The sequence below is a fragment of the Lactuca virosa genome, chromosome 3 (genome assembly GCF_052849685.1).
Source record: "Lactuca virosa cultivar CGN04683 chromosome 3, Lactuca_virosa_CGN04683_v6, whole genome shotgun sequence".
Lineage (NCBI taxonomy): Eukaryota > Viridiplantae > Streptophyta > Magnoliopsida > Asterales > Asteraceae > Lactuca > Lactuca virosa.
This window is the reverse complement of record NC_136428.1, coordinates 183,401,360-183,413,110: the sequence shown is the minus strand read 5'-3', so window position 1 is coordinate 183,413,110 and position 11,751 is coordinate 183,401,360. Positions and strand designations below refer to the sequence as shown.

Sequence of the window (11,751 nt, the reverse complement as noted above, 5' to 3'; positions counted from 1 at the left end):
TCACCAGGTTTCCCAAACTGGTCCACTTATATTATTTGCATCACAGGTAGCAATGTTAAGACTGTTGGAGACTTTAGTAGGTTGTTGAGTGAGTAAGGAGAAGACATGCAATATTATTCAGGACCGTTAGGTCTTTACGCTGTAACAATGTTGTGTATTGATTATGACATCCTTAGACTTTTATTATTTTGAAACAAACATCTGTACTAAAAAATGTTTTAATATTCTTAGATTTTCCACAAATAAATATGCTAAGGTTTTTAAAGTGTAAAGAAAAATTTTATTTTTAGTTTTGGAAAATAGGGGATGTCACACATTAAGATGATTTTGTATTTTTAATCTCGTCAATGTACACTATTAAGAATAGTCTTTCAAAATATTTTCCATTTAGTTCTAATTGTTATTTGTATTCATGATTATTTTTCTACTTCCATATTAAGGTTTTTACTTATTAGCAATATTCAAATTCCCATTCCGAGTCCATTTAACACATTTTTAATTCATCATTTTCCAATCTTTCTCAAATGACTAAGAATATTGTTTGTTATAATCTATAAGTTTTTCATGTCCTTATTCATGATTAACGACCTTCTATATACACTCTTACATCATAATACTTTGAGCCGCAAGGTTATGTCATACTTTCACTACAATTAAACCCTTTAATTATGTCTTTATCAATCTCTTCATGATATATTCGTCATTTTTAGGATAAACTTGTATGGAATTTGCATCTGAAATGTATCAAGAGTTTCATAACATACAATCATCGCTCTTACTCTCAAGAACTCAATTAACTCAAGTTAGATAGTACCTTGGTTCAAATTCTAATTTCTTAGAATGTACTAAAACCCTATTCATGATCAATATAATTCCAAAATAACATATTTTGCAAAGTGGTATTGAACTTCCTGTAAAATTAATTTTTGTTTTCTACGCTTGAGAAATTGATCTAAATGATACTCAAATCGAATGATAATCCAAATAAGAATTTCAAATTTTACTTATTATTCACACACACACACACACACACATATATATATATATATATATATATATATATATATATATATATATATATATATAATATAGGCCTTCCCTTTCATAAGGTCTATTACACTTGTACTTTATCCACTCATTTTAATCAATATGCATGATTGTTGTAACAATGTTTTATTATAGGTTCTTGGTATTTTTATGTAGTATAATATTTCTATATTCCTTGTTCATAAGTAAACACTCATAACATCCCCTCATAAAGCTTCAAATTTCATCAAGAAAATTGTCTCATATCAACATAGGCCAGTGCATCAAATCTAACACATTAGGACACTACTCGATTCTCATTATCTTCCTTTAATTGGCTTCTTTGATATCCTCACAGAAACTGCATTCTACTTTCTAATTGTGGTTATAATTTACTGCTAACTTGTTTGATACCCTTTTGTTGCATATAATATCATGTAGTTTAAATTTTTTTCAACCTCTAAATCCTTCTTATTCATATCTCTATATCCAATTAGATTGATTTTCTTTGATTTAACTAATTTTCTCTCAAAATTCTTACTAAAGTTGGAACTTATCTCATAATCTTTCTAAATAAGGGTTTACACCTTATATGAAAATTAAGGATAGATATTACTATTAACCTTTCATAGTATTATATAAAATTGTTTTTAATTTTCACTTATTGGAGTCTTTCGTACAAAGTATAAAACTCAGAATTCAAGTGTCTCACCTCCATCATTTGTGATGACTTAATATAACTATATCTTCTTTCTTGGTCTTCTTAGATGGTTCCAGATGTGTAATTCCCTTGTATTTACTTTTACTTCCTTGACCATGTTACTCTTTTCCATTCTTTATTTATCATATCCTCCACATCTATTACATCTTTGATTGCCCATTCAGGGGTCCTTACTTGTTTTACCTTTATTAAAAAATCAACGAGTAGTCGATTCACATTAAAAATGAGCCACCCTCTTTCCGTGGTTAATGTATCTTCCAAGAATGGAAGCATCTAAAAAAAATTCTTGGTCTACTCAACTATGGATACGATGTCATTGCAGATTGTTAAAAAAAATCATCAACACTACTTTTAGGATAGCAATTTACACATAATTTGGGCTTGAGTCCTCCCATGAATTTATCCCAACCTAAATGAAATATGTTATGAATGTCAAAAGTTTGGTAAATAGCATTCCACATTGTGAGTGCGTCTCTTTTCAACATTTGGAATATGATAACCACCCTATGATCTTCATGACATTGACTCACAATAAGCACATGTTACATCTCATTGATCCAAAGAATAGTCAATATAGGGTCAATTTTGGATTTTATTAGCTTCAATACACTTTCTAAAGGTAGCAAAAACAATCAATGATTTACCTAAGTGTACATGCACCCTAGGGTCTAGGGTTGAGTAGTTATAGCAACGAACTTTAAAAACATACTATAAGCTGGAATAGTAATGTCTTGGTCCTTGGATTGAGACCTTATGACTGACAGAACATGAAATGGATGAAGGAACCAAACTCGTGTTTAGTGTTTTGTGAAAATTATATAACCCTAGGAAAGGCGTTATAATTTTCACAGTGGAAAGAGAGAAAGAGACATAGCTTGTACTCTTTTGGTGAGGGAATTAGTAGCTAGGGTTTGACCCTAGCAGTCTATTTATAAGTAGCTGATAAATTCTTAGGAGATTCAAACTTTTAGGGTTTATCCTTAATTTATTCAAAACATGCCTTATCCCTATCCATGGATAAGCAGAACCATACATATCTTCTCTACAAGAGCTTCTGAAGTATTCCAACTAATCTTTAGGAATTAATTAATATTCAAGCTCTTAATTAGTTAAAACTATTTAATTAGTTACCAAACGATTTTCCCATTATTTTATTAACTACTTAATATATTAATAACTTGTTTTTCTCCATTTCCTTATTTTTATTCGGGTTATGAGGCCAACCCAAAAGGAAACTGCTATTATTAAAAATATTAGCAAAACATTCAAAAAAGAGTAGGCATCCAATGCAAATGCCAGACAATGATTAGAATCAAAATTTAGTCCTTAGACAAGTAATCAAGTCTCTACATATCTTTATGAAGATGAGACATGGATAATAGTCAATCTCATTGTTCAACATTCTGTTTCCCGATTAACTATTTTTTCCAATCCCGTTTGAATTATAAATTAAGCACATCAAATCATCGAAGGGCCATAGATATTACTTCCTAGTTACGAGAAGGAAAAAAATAAACTTTGAATACATAGTTTTTGTCTACTCGTTTAATCATACATGGACATAACCTTTATGACTACAAGTTCCGGATAGCATTGGTGAAAACCAATGCCCAAAATATTTTGTATACAAAACCCTGTATGCATCTCAATATGGGACTCAACTCACTCTTTCCAATTCTTCTTCAATACAGGGTGATTGAACCTTACTCAATCGTATGCCATGTTGCACGGGTAGATACCCTTTCTTCGAATCTTTCATTTTAAATCTTTTCAAAAATTATCTAAGTATGTACTCTAGCTTAGTCCAATTAAACATTTTGATATATCTTTATAGATCCTTATGCCCAATATATAAGTTTCATCGCCTAGGTCCTTCATAGCGAAACACTTCCCAAGCCAAGTCATTACACCTTACAACATTGGGATGTCATTTCCTATAAGGAGTATGTCGTGAACATACAATAATGTAAGACTACATTACATCCACTGGCTTCGATATATACACAAGACACACCCACACTTCTAGAAAATCCATATTCCTTGACATTTTCATGAAAGCAAATATTCTTGCTACGCGATGCTTGTTTGAGTTTATAAGTGGACCTCTCAGGCTTGCACACTCTATTAGGATATTTTTAATCAATGCATCCTTCGGACTATGTCATATATACATCGTCTATGACTTTCTCATTAAGGAAAGCAGTCATGACTTCCATTTTCCATATTTTATAATCATAAAAAGCAGGTTTGGCAAGTAATATTATGATAGATTTGATCTTAGCTATTGGTGAGAAGGTTTCCTCATAATCAATTCCTGGAGTCTAAGTGTAACCCTTTGCAACCAATTTAGGTTTAAAATTTTGCACATTCCCATCCATATTGGTCTTCTTCTTGAATATTCACTTTCACCAATGATTTTAATGCTAAGTGTAGGATCAACCAAATTCCAAACTTCATTATCACACATGGGTTAAATCTCACTTTTTATACTTTCGTTCCATTTAGCAGCTTTAGAGTCTGCCATAGCTTCATTATAGTTGGATGGTTCATCCATACTAGCAAGTATATGATCACCGATTAACATGTCTCCCTATGTTTCGACATGGAATCCATAGAACTCATGAGGAAGAAAAACTCTATTAGATCTGTGAATCAAAGGAATTGGAATTATGCTAGTTCTCTCAACAGGTTGACCAACCTCGGGTTTAGTGCCAGTTTCAACTGCAGGTCCTTCTTTGTTTTACTATTGAATTTCTTCAAGATCTATTGGGCCCTCACTACCTTCATTAGATATAATGTCCCTCTACTTCATTAGATATAATTTCCTTCTCAAGGAAGAAGCCCTCTCAAGACACAACCACTTCGTTCTTAGAAGTATTGAAGAAGTAGTATCTAAAAGACTTTTGAGGATAGCCCACGAAGTAAGATTTTTATGCTCTAGGTTCTAGTTTGTTGTTAGACTCACGACGAACGAAAAATTCACAACCCCAAACTTTCAAATGTGCAATATTGGGAGGTTTCCTATTCTACATTTAAGAGAGTTTCTTAGCGACCTTCTTAGTCGATAGGAGGTTTAATATATATTAGAAGTTGTCTCTAGGGCGTAACAATAGAGAATAATCGGAAGCATAGCTTGATTCATCATGGATCAAACCATATCTAGAAGCGTTCGATTTATTCTCTTGGCAAAACCATTCAATTATGGTGTTCTATAAGGAGAAAATTATGGGACAATCCTGCAATCCTTTAGATGAACGATAAATTCAAGACTAATGTATTATCCACCCCTATCAGATAGGGGCATGTTGATCTTCTTATGCATTTGGTTTTCAACTTCCATTTGGAATTCTTTGAACACTTCAACTGCTTCTGAATTATACTTCATTAAGTAGATATAATCATATCTACTAGAATAATCAATAAAAGTTACAAAGTAACGTTCACCATGCCTTGTGGTGAATCTGAACGGTTCACATACATAAGTGTGGATTTAGTCCAACAAGTCTTTGCCTTGTTCACAATTTCCTGTGAAATGCGCTTTTGTTATCTTGCCATGCAAGGAAGACTTGTATACATCATTCCACTCTAGGTCAAATGATTCCAAGATCTCATCCTTTTAGAGCTTGGCGATACTTTTCTTGTTTACATGCCTAAGACGATAACGCAACAAGCATGATTTATCCAATACATTATTAGAAGAACCAACATTCAACATTAGGTTAGTAGAGTTGCCTACACAAACAACACTATCACAGACACCATTGCAAGGACAAGATTTGAAAATAAAAGAAAACTTTTGTATACCAAAATGTCACAATTATTATTATCAAATGAAAAACTAAAACCATCCTTGTACAATGCACAAAAAGAAATAATGTTTCGAGCCATATTCAGCAGGTAAAAACAGTTAATAAACTAAAAGAAACACCATTATAAAGCATGTGCTTGTATTCCCTAATCCTTGTAACATGTGCAGTCTTCTTCTCCCCATGCTTCAATCTTCTACTTCGCTTTAGTTCCTGCAAATTTGAGAAAATGTGAGTACCACATCCAATATCAAGAACCCAAGAATTATAAGTTGACATACTATAAAGTTCAATCATAACAATACTTGAAATACCAATACCCTTTGACTTTTTCTTCTTCAGATTGGACATGTACTTCAAGCAAATACATGTCTAGTGACTCTTTTGTTGGTAATAAAAGCAAGTGACCTTTTTGTGGGTCAGTGTTATGAGCTATCTAAGAACCGAATTTTCTCTTAAGACCTTTATTGGAAGCCTCTAACCTTGGCCTTAGCCTTAGGATGAGAAAACGTCTTCTTCTTGTTAGCACCACCATGTCTAATGGCCAAGAGATGAGTAGGGTTGTTGGAACTTTTAGTCTTAAGCATGCTAGCTTAGGAATTTTTTAGTATGCCATGAAGTTTCATGAGGGCCTTTTCAATGTTACTCATATTGTAGTTCATGATGAACTGACGATACGAACTAGAAAGCGAGTTAAGGAACTTGTCAATGGCCAACTCCTTTGGAAGCTTAACACCTAAGTTCCCCAATCTGTCAATGTACAACTTCATTTTTCTGAACATGCGCACATATAGAATTCCCATCTTCATGTTTACAAGACTTCAAGGATTTAATGATCTCAAACATTTCTTTTTGGAACATTCACTTGAGATGCTTATTGATGTGTAACCCTCCAAGGCTCTTGAAACTCTTTTGAAGTTCAGAAGGCATTGTCGCCAACATTACACAACCAACTTTCATAGATTCATCGTAATGCTTGTTATGAGCTACCACTTCATCCTCAGAGGAGTCATCATCCAGTAAGAGGAGATCTTGATCGATGACATACTCTTTTCCCTCGTACGTGAAGGGAATAATTAAATTACGATCCAATCCATATAGTTTTGACCGGTGAGTTTCTCCCTTGAAAGTATGTATATAAATGAGAAGTTGGAGTTTGAGGGAGGTGGAGGAGGATGGGGTTGTTATTGTCATTTAACATGTATAAGACTAAAGAATGAAACTAGTTTGAATTCATCCTTAAAATAGTTATTAAACCTAAATGGATTATTAATTAAGGCTAGGACCCATATTTGGATTTGCGATCTACAAAGGGATGACGTAAACACACAAAAAAGTTATTTAGGTAGGCAATGCACTATGCCATTGTTATTCTTTTGAAACTCATATATCATTTGAGATTCATTGAAATACAATGGAATGTTAATCTCAGATCACACTCATCTTGATTCAATGATGGGAATGTCGTACATCATTGAATAGATGGTGAATCAACCATGGAAAACCGCATGACACTCGATATAAAATTATTCTCATGTTGATGTGTCAGTTAACCACATACGCTCCATCAACAAAATAATTTCACGAGTGATACATCATATTAGTTAAATATTTATATTTAAATTCTTATTAAATAGTATTTCAAATTAATCTAGAGTTTGGATATTCTGATTAAAACAATTAAAATAATATTTTAATCAAGAGGCTTATCCCCTAATTTTTCGCAAAATTAAAAAAATGAAATATGAAAAACTCAACTTTATGCGCTGCGTCCACTTGGAATGCGTCACGTACATCGAAATTTCAAATTTCTATGTTTTAATATTTACCAAGTTGTGAAAATGATTAAACCTATTAGGCTTTGATACCACTATTCAGCTGTATTAGCATCAATACACTTTGAAAGGTGACATAAATAATCAAAGATCTACCTAAGTGTTCATGCACCCTAGGATCTAGGTAAGACTAGTTATAACAATGAAATTAAAAAAACATGCTATAAGATGGAATACTAAGCTCTTGGTTCTTGGATTGAGACCTTCTGATTTCCAGAACTTGCAATGGATGAAGGACCCAAAAATTAGAATCTTTTTAATGAACTCAGACCCACAAACTCCAGAAGCTAACAAGGAAATCTTAGATTAGGGTTTTATGGAAATTCTATAACCCTAGGAGAGGCGTTATAGTTTTATAAACATGAGAGAGAAAGAGAGAGAAAAATAGATAGACAGAGAGCGAGAGAGAGAAAGAGTTTAAACGGTATTGGTGAGCGAAACAGCACCTAGGGTTTGACCCTTATTAGTCTATTTATAGGTAGCTGATAAATCCTTATGCTATTTAAACTCTTATAGGGTTTATCCTTACCTTAGTCAAACATGAGTTATCCCTATCCATGGATAAGAAGAACCTTCCATATTAGCTTTCTAGGAGCTTATGGAATGTTCCAATTAATCTTTTGGAATTAATTAATATTCAAGCTCTTTAGTTAATTAAAACTATTTAAATAATTAAAAAAATCTCCAATTAATTTATTAATTACTTAATAAATTAATAAATTATTTTTCTCCATTTCCTTATTTCTATTTGGGTCATGAGGCCAAAAAAAAGACCCCGCTATTATTAGAAATATTACCAAAATAGTTAATGAGCTTGGACACCATATCCAATAGTCAAAACTTCTCCTTTATTCTTTCAACCTACAAGACATAAACACTCAAAATGGGCATTCTCTTTAGAGTTATAAGTAGAGGGATCTCCTTGCCATTCATTAATAATACAATGCATTTCTTTCTTATTACTTTCTTGCATATGCTAAAAATTCTTTCTGATAGCTTATAAACTAATCATTGTGGGATTTTCATTGTTACATATGTTGCACCTAGTGTCAGTATTATTGGATTAGTTGTCTACGCCAATTACTAAATTGATATGTACTTGAATTAAAAGCAAAATCCTCTTGGGTTGCCCTCAAAACTAGTAATTCACAGGATGACTTCATAGAGAGAGAGGTTGATTTATTTGTTTATTATAAGATTAACAAATAGCAATAAATATTTTATTAATATATCATGAGGTTAGTATATTAATTAGACATAATATTATTTAACTAATAGTTAATTAGAAATTAATTTGAATTAGTTTTGGGATTACTTTGATTAATTAAAAGTGCAAGGACCTAAACTGCAATTGTTCACTAGTTGAACAAGAGAGGATTCTAGAATTTTCTAGGGATGGCCAAAAATTTGAAGCCTCCTTAGAGTTCTAGATTAATCCTTAAGGATAATTAGGAATGTGTATAATTACCTAATTTGATATAATAGTATTATATTAAAATTAGGGTTTCGGTGGTTTCCTTGTTCAACTATATAAGGAGCCTTAGACCTTATATTTTCTTCCACCCTTTTCTCAAGAAGAATAGCTTAAAATTCCATCCTCCCTCCTATCTCCGCTCAATTCTTCTATTGCTTGGGTTTGGGTACAAACCATTAGAGGCACGAGATTTCTGGTGCTTGCTTTCTACAGGTTGTTCAAGAAGTAATTGTTGATTATTTACTAAAAAATCAAAATGTATGTAAACCCTAAAACCCTTTATGAATTTCTATCATAATAGGGTAGTCCTAGGGTTCTTGATGTTCAATTGTTTGTTGCAATCAATAGAGAAAAATTAAATCTAAAAAGTTGCATGTGTACTTAGGGTTAAGTTTTTCCGTAACATTTTTTTTTGTAATCTATAAAACCTATCAGTGGTATCAGAACCATAGTTTTCAATTGATCTTGCACAATGCTGAATATATCAAAATTAGGGTTTATAGAAAATAAACCCTAAGGGAGGAATTTTCAAAATTTTCTAGGGTTTCTAGAACCCTAGCCTCTACCCTTAGATTTCGAAACTTTCTACGTTTTGATAGGGTTTATCCACATTCCTTAATTATTATTTTAAAAGCCTTAAAATTTGAATAATTAAAACCTGATAAACCCAAGCCCTAATTTCAAAAATTAGAGGGCTTTGGATTAAGATTAAATTTGAATTATTTTATAAACTGGTTAACTGCAAATAATTATTTAATCCATAATGATTTAATTAATTTAATCAATTGTTTAATTAATTTAATTAGTTGTATACATAAAAGATAAAGATAAATCATAACTGGTTTAATATTAATTAATTAAAAGATTTAATTTAAATAATAAATATTTACACTCATATTTTGAAAATTTTAAAATATACCATATATATATATATATATATATATATATATATATATATATATATACTATTAAAAGTTTAATATATTATATGCATAAGACAAGTCAGTCAAATCTCTAGTATGCCTCATTCACAAAACCATGCTATAAAGAGGGTATAAGGAAATGGCTTGTAAAATGACCATTGAATGGGTGTCCACTCTCACCCACCGTTCTCCTGTGTGGTGGAGGGTCGTTAGTTGAACGAGTTTGATCGGACCTAATCTCGTTAAAAGTATAATGATATAAATGTACTAGAACCTTCTTTTTAAAAAAATCTCACTCTAGTTACTTTAGAAAAATGTGAAAAGTATGCTAATCCATGAAAAGGCAAATCATACTTTAACATGTCGTTAGTGGAGCGTGTGTGGTTAACTGGCACACTAACATTGACCTTAAATAGAAATGATGGGCATCTCGAAAATTGTTATTGTTAATGGAGCTTATGTGGTTAACCGATACATTAATTGGAGATGATAAATGACATCGAGGGTGCTAAGCGTATTTGCATGGTTATTCATATTTGTTTGTGATCCTCTACATCCTAGTCACAAAAAGAAGATCATAATATGAGATTAAACATGCCATTGATAAGATTCAATGAATCTCAAAGATCTTGGAGTTTCATAGCTAGAAATTGATGAATTGTTTGTAACCTACCTTCATAAATTCACTATTAGATTACGATACCTCCCTTCTTAGTTGTGAATTGTTATATTGGATCCTAACATTTAATATTAATTATGAGCTAAACTATTAAGGATTTGTATCAACTAACTAAAACTATTTCTTTCATATAGATGTCTACTCCAAGAGACGCTAGTACTACTCAATCTTCCACCAACAACAACTTGACTCTACTATCGATCCTTTCTAAAGAGAAATTAGTTGGTCTAAAATACATGCATTGGATGCGAAATCTCAATATAACTCTTCAATACAACGACAAAGAATATGTCCTTGATAAATCTCTTGTCAAAATCGATGAGTCAATTGCTACTCTAGAAGATATTGCCGCCTACAAGAAACACTATAACGACGCAACAAAGGTCGCTTGTATCATGGTTGCAACCATGGTACCTGAGTTGAAAAAGTTCTATCACAACTATTGGTCATACGTGTTGGGATTGGATCTTGTGGAAAAGTTCCACAAGAGATCGCATCAAGAAAGGTATGAAGTAATCCATGCCTTAATGGTCTGCAAGTTTAAGGAGGGAGAGTCTGTCTGCAATCATGTGTAGAGATTGCAGAGATACGTGGATCATCTTTAAAGGCTCAATGTGAATTTTGATGAGGAGTTTGCCATTGACATAGTCCTTACCTCCTTGCCATCTTTTTATGATCAGTTCATCTTGACTTATTATTTGAACAATATAGAGACCACATTGACCCAACTCCACAACATGTTGCAGACAGCTGAATCAGGGATGAAAAAGAATCAAGTCCCTTTTGCTACAAGTGTTTCCTTCCTTTCCATTGGGAAAAACAGAGGAAATAAGAAGAAGTCTAAACCTCAGTCGAACAGGAAGGGCAAGGCCCAAGTTAGATCGTCTAGGAGTATGTCAAAGACAAAACCCAATTCAAACATTCCTGTTGTTAGTGACCCTAAAAAGTGATGAGTTTTGAGCATTCTAACACTCCTATGGTGTACATGCAACCCTATAAACCTTGGATCTATGTTTTCTCTATTATACATGCAAATAAGAACATTCCAAGGCTTTAATCCTAACTAGCATAATATGAGGCAACTATACTACAAAGACTAGTTAGATGACATACCTTTTGGAGTAGGTTGATGTCTTCAAGCTTTAAGAGCTTAGCCCCAATAGTGTGGAAGCCTCAAGTGGAATCACAAATCACCAAAACACCTTGGAAGACTTTGAGAATAAGAATACTTTGGTTCTCTCTAGTGAAATCGGCTAGCCCTCTTAGTGTACCCATACTAGTGCCAAT

At 32.5% G+C, this 11,751-nt stretch overlaps 1 protein-coding gene across 1 annotated transcript; it reads left to right on the top strand.

Moving 5' to 3' along the window:
* The first annotated feature begins 10,598 nt into the window (after positions 1 to 10,598).
* LOC145164298 (uncharacterized) lies at positions 10,599 to 11,414 on the top strand. The gene is made up of 2 exons (XM_079083023.1): positions 10,599 to 10,969; positions 11,072 to 11,414. The coding sequence occupies exons 1-2, from the start codon at positions 10,599 to 10,601 to the stop codon at positions 11,412 to 11,414; spliced, it is 714 nt and encodes a 237-aa protein (XP_078939149.1).
* Positions 11,415 to 11,751: the final 337 nt, after the last annotated feature.